We start from the raw sequence: 13,471 nt of genomic DNA on the forward strand, positions 1-13,471 counted from the left end.
AATGGGCGCTATCATTTTGATGGTTCCATCCGGATCCAAAACCCATTGGGCCGGGTTGGTTACCCGCTTAGTCTCCACTAAAAATTGGAAGCTTTCATAAGGGAAGTTTCCTTGTAAACTTATGTCTCTCCACTAAAATTTGGAGGCTTTCATAAGGGAAGTTTCATCATAATAGTCTATTGCATATGAGAGAAAATTATGAGCTATCCGTCACAGATCCCATATTGAAAGTGTATTAGGGAGGTTTTGGGCTTATAAAATGAGAGTTCCTCCACCTAATGGATTAGTCTTTTGAATGTAAAATTTTCAACTCAACTTAGGTATCAAAGCATATCTATACCCGATCCGTCTTTCAGTATCCCACCAAACGCCCATGCATAAGGATATCCACATGTGATAGTGGATTCACTCAAGTGAAATATGGTACCAATAGTAGCATTTTATTTTATGACTAAATCTAAAATAACTCGTGGTAATCAATCGTTAGTGTCATGCCAATGCGCATGACATAAACACGCTTTATAATTGGTTAGTTGTACATCTTTATAAGATATAGATTATTAAACCCATGTGAAGGGATATAGAATATTAAACCTTATTTCATATATGCTATTAGATTAATCTTTGCATTAATTTCTTAAGTGACCCTTATAGTTGATTTAATGGGATATAATAACATTTAAAAATATCAATATTATTAGTTTTATGATATTATGATAATCATGTATTACTTCAAATTTCCGATTTAAATCATATTTTTCTTTTAGATGAGAGAAATCATGTTAAATTACTCTCACAAAAATAATGCCCTTATATTTCGTCAGAGAAATTATACTCACATAAGCCGCTAAAATAATGAACTGATGGGTATTTATGTTATTATTTATATAAAGTAGGCTACTCTTATAATTTAAAAAAAATATTGAGGAACTTATGTAATTTAGAATACTATAGGGGAGATCAACAATATTTCCAAAAACATAAGGAAGCGTTCGGATCCGGAAGATATTCCAAAAAAAAAAAAACAAATAAATAAATAAAAAGAAATAATGGACAAACAAACAAGGGACTCGTGATCATAATTCGCTGATATCCAATTATATCAGAGTATAAAAGCAAAACTCATCTTCACTTGTACAGTCTATAACGATCGGAGGAACTCGAAACTCTTCTCTGATTTTGATATCAATCACATCGAAGATCCGCGAAAATGAACGACGCAGATGTCTCCAAGCAGATCCAGCAGATGGTGCGGTTTATCCGCCAGGAAGCCGAAGAGAAAGCCAACGAGATCTCCGTTTCCGCTGAAGAAGTAAGCCGATCTAGTTCACCGTTATTTTCTATTAATGTTAGAGGTTATAGTTTTTAATAAGAAATACTGAATTTAGATTATGTAATTATGTTGATCTAGGTTGTAATTGTGTTATACATTTATTTAATTAGTTAATTACTTGTGGTTACTTGAAATGTTGTAGGAATTCAATATAGAGAAGTTGCAGTTGGTGGAGGCAGAGAAGAAGAAGATCAGGCAAGAGTATGAGCGGAAGGAGAAGCAAGTCGATATTCGAAAGAAAATGTAATTTATATTTTTAATGAAATTCAAGCTATTAGATTTATGTGTTTTTGCTGGTTTTGATTGCTTCATTTAAGGTTAGATTGGTTGGCTGAGTATTAATGATTATGATTGCTGTTTTGTGCAATTAGTGAGGCTAAACCTTGAGCAAATTGTTCTTGAGAAGGTGGATATTGGAATTTGAATTTAATTAGTTGTTAGATTTTGAATTGTGGGAAATTCGACTTAAATTATGGAGATTGGAAAATTGGTTATTTTGCAGAGGATGGGGCTGTTTAGTGATTTTACTTTTTCTAAAATGGAAAATTGAATGGAAATTGGAAAATTCTTGATTTATTGCTGTTTACTACTTAGTATGCTGAAGAGTGAGATTTAGTTATATTGGGTAATTGATCCATAATCTGGAGATACGGAAAATGGTTTGATGAAAACTGAGTGACCAATTTGAAAAAATTCGTGTTATTTTTGTTGAATAGGTAGAACATTTGAAGAAACTTTGGTTGTCATCTGTTTATTACTTGAATTCTAGTTACCAATGTGTTGTAATGTGATTTTTCGTATTGGTTTGTGGTAGTGAATACTCCATGCAGCTCAATGCTTCTCGAATCAAAGTTCTTCAAGCTCAAGATGACTTGGTTAATTCCATGAAAGATGCAGCAGCAAAGGAGCTTCTGAATGTGAGTCGTGATCACCATTCATATAAAAAGCTTCTGAAGGAACTCATTGTTCAGGTCAGTAGAACTCAAGTTTGTTTTCCTGGTTTTGTATTTTGTCAATCAATTACTCTTTGTAGATTTTACTGACTTAATTTCTTCAAGGATATTATTGAGTTCTATGTGTATGTATTGATCTTCTAGTTTTAGTCTATGGTTTTTTCAGTTGATATTATCTTGAAATACTTTCAATAAAGTTATTGAATGTAATAAAAATAAAAGGGCACCTCAATTAAATTTAGATTCATGTACTATGCCCAGAAAGAAGTTGGTCTGTAAGGTAAATGTGATAAATTACTTCGACATGATTTAGAAAATAAATTTATGTGGTGATTTTTCTGTTGTCTCATTGTTGGCCTGAGTTTTTAGTCCTATTTGTGGCAACTACTGCAAGCTTTTAAATTCTTCTGTGCAGAGTTTGCTGAGGCTGAAAGAGCCTGCAGTCTTGCTTCGTTGCCGTGAAGATGACCGACATTTGGTAGAATCTGTTCTGCACTCAGCGAAGGAGGAATATGCTGAAAAATCAAATGTCCATCAACCAGAGATTATAGTGGACACTCATGTCTATCTTCCACCTGCCCCTAGCCATTATAATGTCCATGGTCCACACTGGTAAATTTTTCTCGGTTGAAATTTGAAGAAATAGCTAGATCTGAGTTACTTATATATGTTGACTAAAACATTGGTCTGACTGAGCTAACCTGTATAGCATAAGTAGAATATTTTTTGCAGCATTTATGAATTTCATAAAAACTAGCACTTTTCATGCATTAGTAGAAGGTTTATTATTATCATTATTATTTTATTTATTTATTTATATATGGGGACTATTGGTATATTATAAAGCAACCTTTGCTGTTTTTGTTAATAACTAATGGCTGGCCAGTTTATGGAACTATTATTGTCCTAATTACCGGAGCTAGCCTTTCTAATTTTATCTTCTTAAACAGTCTTCTCTTTTATTAAGAGAATGGTGATGGAAAAGGTTGCTGATAATAATGTTGGTCTTATTGAACAGCTCGGGAGGTGTAGTGCTTGCTTCTCGAGATGGGAAGATAGTCTTTGAGAATACACTTGATGCACGATTGGATGTTGTATTCCGTAAAAAGCTTCCAGAGGTAATTTCTGTTGTAGAAATCTGTTACTTTTATTATCTTTTTTTTGCTGTTTGCTTTTATTGTAATTACTCATCTCTTAGGGGATACGAAGTTTGTTTGTTTGTTTTCTTTTTTATTTTTTTATAAGAAGGAAGAAACTAACATTATCAAAGATAGGAGAAAATTAACTTTGTTTCTTTTATAAGATAATTGTATTAAAATACAAAATAAAACCAGAGAAGTTAGTTAACTTGTATTTTGATTTTAGAAAATGTAGGAGCTTCTGACACCTTATTTATTCACTGTTTCATGGTTGTGGATCATTTGGTAATTTTGAGATAATTGAAGATTTAGAATATGTGATCAATACTTGATGGTCTGCCTTTTCTTGTCTCCTCCCCCAATTTCTATTGAAAACTGACCTGAGATGACAGACCAAATGATTGGCAGGGTGAAGATACATTGTTACTTGAAATTTTCTCTTGATTTTGGAATGGTTGCTTGCCTCCTCCTGCTTCTCTCTTTACTTTTTTTTTTTAATGAAAAGTATTAGTACTTCATCATTTTATAATCTCGTTCTTGGCAAAGTGTTTTGCAAATATCCGATTGATGGGCTTCTGGATAGGCCAATCATGTGGTGTTAAACATTATAGTTGGGTTTGTAGGTCAATAATATTTGCTATAACTTTACGTGGTGTGTTATGAATAAAAAAAACTTGTTGCTTTATAATTTATGTATATTATCATTATGTAATCCTGCCTTGACAATGATCGTATATGATTGCTAACTTTGTCAATTATATCAACTTTTTACTTGTTACTGCAGATCCGGAAGCGGCTCTTTGGTCAAGTTGTTGCATGATGGGTTGGATAATTCTTTCACCCCTATGATAATTTATGTTCGAAGCTTTAAGATTGGTCCATGACCATAGAATCTATGGTTCCGTATGTTTGGCAAATTTCAATTTTCAGGTTTTCTGCATACCTGTATTTGCAGAAATTAGTGAAATGTTCGTTTAGTTTGGTGCTCATATCTGTGGGGTTTCGCGAGGCACTCATTTTCATATATATAAATTACAAAAATAAATGTGTTGTTCTAATTTATTTTTCTTTTTCCGTTGAATTTTGAGCGTGATTTTAGTTGGTATTTGAAATAAAGACTGAATGGACAGAAACGGAATGCTCTTTCTTGTTTGTCACAGTGATGGCACAGCCAGTCTAGCCGACTAGCCCTATCCCTTCGCTTGATTGCAGTTAAAATTTATTTTTAAAGTTTGTGCGATAATATATAAATACCATGGAGGAACCAAGTTGGAAAGGAACTCATTTATCATTAATATGGACGGTCTTCTAAGTTATAAGGTTAAATTGCACTCTGAATTTTTAAGGGGAGTGTGAATACTTTGAGGAGAAAAGCAAAAACAATTCAAAATGGGTATGTTTTTATACTAAAGAAGACGTTTACAGATCGATAGGTTGGAGTTGGACTCTTCAAATCCAGTTCCATTACATTGATTTGCAACCCATCTTCCTGTTATTTAAGCATATAATAATACATAAAGCAGAGGGAGGCAAATAAATGGCATATTAAAAATATTTGGTTGTTTGCTTAGTGCTAGGAACTCAAGTATTTAAGGTCTCACCTAAAAAGATTTCAGAGGTTTGTAAACTTTACACTGAACATTTCTGATGTCAAATGAGTCAATGACCCGCCAGTCGCCACGGCCATAAATCTATTTTTACTAGAAAGAACACCTGCGTTTCATTAATTCATTATTGGTGAATGAAGTTACCAAAACGACAGCTAAATCAGTTATTAAACATGTAGTAGTAGATTTAGCCATCCAATATATCAATTGCCGACGATGAACACAGCCAACAAGCTGAAACAACAGGTCATAGATAAAGAGTGTCCATCAATGACAGTCATTTTCAGTGGTTTAATACATCAATGGGTAAAAAATTATTTATTAAAAAAAAAAAAAAAAACCATTTTAATGAATCTAGGCAATCTACCGGTCTTTATATGACAAGAGCATAGTGGCCCTTGAAATTAAGTTGAGAAATATAGCAGAGTATCAGTAGATTTTTTCTTTATTGCCAACTTTATAATAACCGAGAGAGTGAGTGGATAGTTGGTAAGATCAATTATGCAGCATTAAATAAAAAATTATATCACATCTCTTAATTNGATAAGAGCATAGTGGCCCTTGAAATTAAGTTGAGAAATATAGCAGAGTATCAGTAGATTTTTTCTTTATTGCCAACTTTATAATAACCGAGAGAGTGAGTGGATAGTTGGTAAGATCAATTATGCAGCATTAAATAAAAAATTATATCACATCTCTTAATTGTTTTGACTTATTTGTTATCCAGCTAGCAGAAATATGATTGAAATGAAATCAATTCTGGATTCTGAAGGAAACTTTGGACCGTTTTCATTTACAAGAACACAGTTAAAAACATGCAAAAAGTAGAAATGGGACCTGCCCTCTTAATTAGAATCTGTCAGGAATGCATTTACGTATTTGATTGCTGTGCGAACTATGATGATTAATATTTGGTCCTGCCAAATAACTTCTGCCAAAGAGCTAAACCGAATCGATCATTTTTGTTCACACAAAATATATTTTTTCGATGTAAAATAGGAAATCCCGGAGTCATAGGTAAAGCCGGGTTCCAAATATTCGGACAGATTGGACAAAGTAGACGTGGAATAAATCACATCTCGTGGCCGGCTGGAAAACAAAGGGCATGGCTTGTTAGTGACCCTTAGATCTTGAATTCAAATCGTAAAAGGAAGCCATCACTTATCATAATTATGCAATTATCTTGATCACATAAGCTAGTAAGTTACTCCATGAGTCCTAAGGACTAGTTTCAGACTCGGATCTCGAGCTTGTCAGTGAACGCTGATACCTCAATTATTATATCACATTTAAAATAATTAATATTATATAAATGTGGATACCTCAATTATCATATCACATTTAAAATAATTAATATTATATAAATTTCTTGTACAAATTAAGGGTTGTTTGATAGGGACTTTTTCGAGTAGAACTTATGGAAAAAGTGTTTATTAGAATAAAACTTATAAGAGTAGAGTTTTAGTAAAAAATTTATTAATTGTTTAGTTAGAAAAATATAAAAGAGTTTTATAATATCATTTACCAAAAAAAGGTTTTAATATCCTATAATAGATCAATTCAAAGTTACAAAATAAAATAAGAATATTTTTGAAATTATTACATTTTAAATTTAAAAAAGAGTTTATTAAAATTCTCCTCTAAGATATAAAATTAGCTTATTTAAAATCTTGTAAGCATTTTTTAAAGAAAATTTGTAGATATGCAACTAATATTTATTTAAATACACATTTGTTATTTCTTTTAGTAATTCAAACATGATCTGTAGAAGACTTTAAATAAAGTAGAATATTTCTAAATTAAAATAAAATAGATACATAATATAATGGGATTGATGTCATATTAATATTTAAATGTAGATAAAATGGTTTTTAATAGAACAGGACAGACATATCTGGTTTGAAGGTGGGCTAGTTTATTTCTTTTGCAGTTATATGTTGACTTCAACTCGTTCCATATGATTATCTCTTGTATGTTATATCAATGCAACTCTGATTCATTTTCAGAAATTCTTAGATGTTGCTTGCCATCAATATGGGGGTTTGATATTTTGAAAGGGATCATAAACATGTTGGAGGTTTTATTATCTGTGTTTTGTGGAACTTGCAGTCATGCAGAAGAAAGAAGATTCAATTCAGTTCATGTGTCATTTGCATGTTTCAAAAATGTCTCAATTATTTCTGTTGATATCCTTGTTTTACTAATGATATTAATCTTCTTCATGCTTGGATTATTCTCCAAAAGGATTGAGAATTCTCTAAATTCTCATGGATTACTTCCAGTGCAAATAACCTCAGCCATTTACAACGTTGTACTGGGGTTGGTCCAGTTGGGACTGGGTTTATGGATTCTTGGAGAGAAAATTGGTGCAAAGAAGACAGTGTTACCTCTATACGAGTGGCTAGTGGTTTTATTTCAAGGCTTTACATGGATGTTGCTGAGTTTTACTGTTAGCTTCAAGCTGCAACAACTTCGACATACCATCATAATGAAGCTTGGTTCAATTCTTGCCTTCCTATTATCCATGTTTCTCTGCATTACATCTGTTTGGGAAGCTATCCGGCAAGAAACAACATCAGTTAAGATGGTTTTGGACATTCTATCTTTTCCAGGAGCAATCTTGTTGCTTTTCTGTGCCTTCTGGGGGCCCAAATATACAAACTACAATCAGGATGTGAACAATCATACTTTATATGCACCTTTGCGAGATGAAGACATCAACACTAGTGGTGAATGTGCCAATGAAGATGACAATGAGGAAGGCCTTGTGACACCGTTTGCTTCTGCTGGACTGCTTAGCAAGATGACATTTTGGTGGTTAAACCCCTTAATTTTGAAGAGGAAGAAAAAAATCCTTGAGGAGAAAGATGTGCCACAATTGTGTTTGGCTGATCGAGCTAAAACTTGCTACTCCTTACTCATAGGGGAATTGAATAACCGGAAGAATAATAGATCATCTGAACATCCTTCTATTATAAGGAGTATAATTTCCTGCCACTGGAAATCTATTTTATCCTCCGGGTTCCTTGCATTGATCAAGGTGATTACCATATCCTCTGGCCCATTGTTTCTCAAAGCTTTCATTTCTGTTGCTGAAGGGGAAACAATTTTCAGGTATGAGGTCTATGCACTGGCCTTAGGACTCTTCTTGGTGAAATGCATAGAATCACTGGCGGGAAGACACTGGTACTTTCAAAGTAGATTGATTGGACTCCAAGTCAGGTCTTCCCTTTGTGCAGCTATTTATAGCAAGCAGCTAAGACTTTCGAATGCTGCTAAAGTAGAGCACACTTCAGGTGATATAGTGAACTATGTTACAGTAGATGCATATAGAGTAGGTGAATTTCCATACTGGTTTCATCAGATATGGTCAACAATTCTTCAACTCTGCATTTCATTAGTAATTGTCTATTACTGTGTGGGATTGGCAACTATCGCAACTATAATTGTCTTAACATTGACGGTATTTGGAAATTCTCCAATCGGCAAACTTCAACATAAGTATCAGGCAAACTTCATGATTGCACAAAATCAAAGGTTGAAGGTCATTACAGAGGCCTTAGTGAACATGAAGGTGTTGAAGTTGTATGCCTGGGAGTCCTACTTCAGGAATGTTATAGAGAGGCTAAGAAGCGAGGAATATAATTGGCTCACAGCACTGCAGCTTCAAAAGGGGTACTACCTAGTGTTGTTCTGGTCGGCATCAGTATTAATAGGGGCGGCGACCTTAGTCACTTGCTACTTCCTGGGGATTTCTCTTAATTCTAGTAATGTTTTCACCTTCCTAGCGATCCTACGAATCATTCAGGGACCTATCAGATCACTTCCTGATGTTTTGGGAGTGTTTATTGAGGCAAAGGTTTCAGTAGATCGAATTGCCAATTTTCTTGAGGCGCCAGAGCTGAAGAATTCAAATATTCGACAGATTATCAATGAAACAGAACTCAAGCCCTCAGTTTTAATAAATTCTGCTGATCTATCATGGGCATCTGATCTTTTGAAGCCAACTCTGAGAAATATAAATTTGGAGATTAAACCTGGTGAAAAGGTTGCAATTTGTGGAGAAGTTGGTGCAGGAAAATCAACCCTTCTGGCCGCAATTCTTGGAGAGCTTCCCAGCATAGAAGGCTATGTAAGTTTTATCAATCTTATCACTGCCTTTTACTCCAGGAATGTTAATATAGATGGTATATTTAATGCAATCCACTTTTTGAGAAATGCTGATTTTGGTTCCATTCTGCTGCCTTAAAACTATATAGTGTTTTGAAATTATTAGAACTTTCAAATTCATTCCTAGACTCCAGTCTGTTCAGGTCTATGAAGTGCTTTGAGAGCGCCTGGCTAAGTTTCTTGTTTTTCCTTCTTTCTGTTGTTCAGATTAAAGTTTATGGAACGGTAGCATATGTATCTCAAACAGCATGGATTCAGACAGGTACCATACAAGAAAATGTCCTTTTCGGAACCGCCATGGATCATTGCAGGTATCATCAAGTGCTTGAAAAGTGTTCACTAGTAAAGGACCTCGAGATGCTTCCATTTGGTGATCTTACTCAAATAGGAGAAAGAGGTGTTAATTTGAGTGGTGGGCAGAAGCAGCGTATTCAACTTGCCCGTGCATTGTATCAAGATAGAGATATCTATCTTTTGGATGATCCATTCAGTGCGCTTGATGCACAAACGGCAAAAAATGTATTTACTGTAAGTTAAAACGCAAGTATTATTCAATGAAACTTCTGCTGTTCGTTTCTTTTCAAGGTAAAAGCTTATACAGATTTTTGACAGGAATATGTCATGGGAGCTCTTTCTGGGAAAACTGTGTTGCTCGTGACCCACCAAGTTGATTTCCTTCCTGCATTTGATTCTGTCTTGGTCAGTTAATGTAGATCAATAAACAATCTTTGGGGTTTCATTTCCCTTGCCAGTTTTTAGAAAACGGGAGATTCAAAGATATAATGTCAATCTGACTTTAAAATTAGAAGCTAAATTAATATGTTCAATATTCTTCGTTTGCAGTTACTATATGAAGGGGAAATCACACATGCTGCTAAATATGACCAGTTGTTAGCCACTAGTAAAGAATTCCAGAACCTTGTAAATGCACACAAAGATACAATGGGTGAAGAAACTCTTCTGGAACTTGCTCCTTCCAAACATAATAAACATTATGATGGAGAAATCAAGAACATAAATTACGAGGAACAGTCGAATGCAGCTGTAGGGGATCAGTTAATAAAGGAAGAAGAAAGAGAAACAGGAGATATAGGTCTTAAACCTTACAGAGACTACTTTAGTCACAATAAAGGCCTCTTGTACTTCTTTTTGTCAAATTTAGCGCACCTTATGTTTTTGGTAGCACAGATACTGCAAAGCTGGTGGTTAGCTGCATACATCAAAGAAGGAAGCACTAAAACTTTGAAACTGGTCATTGTATACTCGGGGATTGGAGTAGTAATGATAATCTTTTTGCTCATAAGATCCTACCTTGTAGCTTATTTAAGTCTTGAGGCATCAGAATCCATTTTCGACAAACTGCTGACCTCTCTTTTCCGAGCGCCAATGGCCTTCTATGACTCAACACCTGTGGGAAGGATACTCAGTCGGGTAAGAGTTATGAATTTAGAAGCAATCTTGCACAAATTATGTTTTTGGAAACTCAAATTTATATTCTTTTCATCAGGTATCTTCGGATTTGAGTATTGTCGACCTCGATCTAGGTTTCAAAGTTCCTTTGGCAGTGGGATCAGCCATGACTGCTATCTCCACCTTTATAGTGTTGTGTGCTCTTTCCTGGCAAGTCTTGATAGTTGTTATACCCGTGGTATATCTGATAATTCTCTTGCAGGTACTGCTGCCACCAAAACAGAATCATTACTACTTTTTGGGATTATTTTTCCAAACAAAATAATTCTTGTGAAACTTGTATTCTTTGGTAAATAGAATTACTACTTTGCTGTGGCGAAGGAGTTGATACGAATCAATGGCACTAGAAATTCTTTGCTTGCAAGCCATCTAGCTGAATCTATTGCAGGAGCTGTGACAATAAGAGCTTTTGAGGATGAGGAGCGATTCTTTGCCAAGAACCTTGACCTTATCGATAAAAATTCTACTTCATCCTTCCACAGCTTTACAGCAAAAGAGTGGTTGATCCAACGCCTGGAAACCTTAAGTGCAATTGTTATTGCCACCTCAGCTCTGTTTACAACTTTGCTTCATCAGGGATATGCGGGGTCTGGTTTGTATCAATATTTAAGAGTTCAAGAGCATGGGTTTAATTCACAGAATGTGTTCTGTCTATGCACTAGAGTACCCTTAAGCTTTGTAGAACACAAGTATATTGTAGGCTTATCAATTTCTGTTGGCAGGTTATATTGGAATTGCGCTATCATTTGGTCTTACAGTGAATGAATTCCTCGTATATTCAGCAAGTGAACAATGTGTTGTGGCAGACCTAATCGTTTCAGTTGAAAGGCTAAATCAGTACATCCATATACCTAGTGAAGCCCCTGAAGAAATAGAAGAAAATCGCCCGCCACCAAATTGGCCTGCTACTGGCAAAGTTGAGATTAATGATCTGCAGGTACGAAAAATGACATCAATTGATTATTCGCCATTCTAGAACTAAAAATTTCACGTTGATGACAACGTCGAAACACTTTCATGCAGATAAGATATCGGCCTAATGCTCCACTAGTCCTCCGAGGGATAACTTGCACATTTGAAGGAGGGCACAAGATTGGGATTGTTGGTCGAACTGGTAGTGGCAAGACAACTCTGATCAGTGCATTGTTTCGCCTGGTAGAGCCTACAGGGGGCAATATCATCATAGATGGTCTTGACATCACTTCAATTGGACTTCATGATCTCCGGTCAAATTTGGGGATCATTCCTCAGGATCCAACTCTTTTTAGTGGGTCTCTGCGATATAATCTAGACCCCTTGTCTCAGTTCACTGATCAAGAAATATGGGAGGTAACATATACCCTTTTGTTCTTGTGTTACGTGGTTGCAGTAAAAAACATTTTGATCAACTTTGGACAGGCAGTGTAGTTAATAGTTGATAACTTGCTAACCCTGACAAAAATAAATTTCATTACTGTCAAAGGTGCTTGAGAAATGTCATCTTCGAGAGGTCATTCAAGAGAAACAAGAGGGGCTGAACTCCTTAGGTATGAAGCATAAGCAAGGTTTTATCATTTATGTATGCTATTAAGATTTTGAACTGTAAGTAATGATCAACAACTCTGTGCAGTTGTACAAGATGGCACAAATTGGAGCGTGGGACAGCGACAATTAATCGGGTTGGGGCGTGTTTTACTGAAGAGATGCCAAATACTAGCGCTTGATGAAGCCACTGCATCAATTGACAATGCAACAGATTCAGCTCTGCAGAAAACCATTAGAGCAGAATTTGTTAATTGCACTGTAATAACAGTGGCACACAGAATACCAACTGTAATGGACTGCACAATGGTGCTTGCAATAAGTGATGGTGAGTTTCTCATTCCAAGGCCTTGTTCTGAAGAAAAAAACATCTAATGCAAATATGAATTTTGATTGAAACAGGGAAAATAGTGGAGTATGATGAACCAATGAAGCTATTACAGAGGGAGCATTCACTATTTGGGCAGCTTGTTAAAGAATACTGGTCTCATGCTGCAAATAAAGATTCTGCCTTATAGTTGCTGGGAAATAAGTAATAAGCTCTAGAAAATTGATCTTGGAGCCTTAAGCAGATAATGTTTTAAGCACTCATGTTTCTATATGATAGGAAAATGATTATATATCTGTATCGACTATTTTTATAAATTCATTTTCTTTTATACAAATTGCTATTACATGTGTATTATTGTTCTTATCAATTTTCCCTATTAGCCTCAGTAATATTTACAAGAAATTTAATTTGTTATTACTATTAGAACAATATTACACATACAAATGTATGTGTAGTATATGTCAACTCATTGCATTTTTCTTTGAGTAAACGACTTTTTTCACCCAAGGTTTGCTTATTGACACTTTCCCACAAAAAAGTTTTAAAATATCACTTTTCCACCCAAAGTTTATATTCCGTTACTATCTAAAGCTGATTCATGCGGCGAAAATTCTCTCAGTCATCACCATGTGAACCTCTAGTCTCCTCTCTACGAAACCCCTCTCATTCCGGCACCTGATTTGTCACCAATTGTCGACCACCACAAAGTTAGGATTTCTTATTCTTATCTGATTTCTGGCTGATTCCAGTGACGAATATTCAATTGGTCACCACAATTCGATCAATCGGTCTCCACTCTACAAAACCCCTCTTATCTTGGTTCCTGGTAACTCGTCCAACTTCGGCTAAGAAAGTGAAGGGTATTTTGAGTACTAACGGAATATAAAGTTTGGGTGGAAAAGTGATGTTTTAAAACTTTTTGGGTGGAAAATTGCTATCAACACAAA

The 13,471-nt window shown here is 35.0% G+C and overlaps 2 protein-coding genes across 2 annotated transcripts; both read left to right on the forward strand.

The window, feature by feature from the left end:
- The first annotated feature begins 1,049 nt into the window (after positions 1-1,049).
- Positions 1,050-4,506, forward strand: LOC116145342 (V-type proton ATPase subunit E). The gene is made up of 6 exons (XM_031430795.1): positions 1,050-1,312; positions 1,476-1,576; positions 2,148-2,304; positions 2,702-2,898; positions 3,305-3,404; positions 4,210-4,506. The coding sequence occupies exons 1-6, from the start codon at positions 1,211-1,213 to the stop codon at positions 4,243-4,245; spliced, it is 693 nt and encodes a 230-aa protein (XP_031286655.1). The 5' UTR covers positions 1,050-1,210; the 3' UTR covers positions 4,246-4,506.
- A 2,699-nt stretch (positions 4,507-7,205) lies between these two features.
- On the forward strand, positions 7,206-12,820 carry LOC116145383 (ABC transporter C family member 10-like). Its single transcript, XM_031430849.1, has 11 exons — positions 7,206-9,164; positions 9,410-9,730; positions 9,815-9,901; positions 10,046-10,633; positions 10,710-10,874; positions 10,970-11,264; positions 11,395-11,609; positions 11,696-12,001; positions 12,135-12,198; positions 12,282-12,521; positions 12,596-12,820. The coding sequence occupies exons 1-11, from the start codon at positions 7,236-7,238 to the stop codon at positions 12,709-12,711; spliced, it is 4,326 nt and encodes a 1,441-aa protein (XP_031286709.1). The 5' UTR covers positions 7,206-7,235; the 3' UTR covers positions 12,712-12,820.
- Positions 12,821-13,471: the final 651 nt, after the last annotated feature.

The sequence above is a fragment of the Pistacia vera genome, unplaced genomic scaffold (genome assembly GCF_008641045.1).
Source record: "Pistacia vera cultivar Batoury unplaced genomic scaffold, PisVer_v2 Contig461, whole genome shotgun sequence".
Lineage (NCBI taxonomy): Eukaryota > Viridiplantae > Streptophyta > Magnoliopsida > Sapindales > Anacardiaceae > Pistacia > Pistacia vera.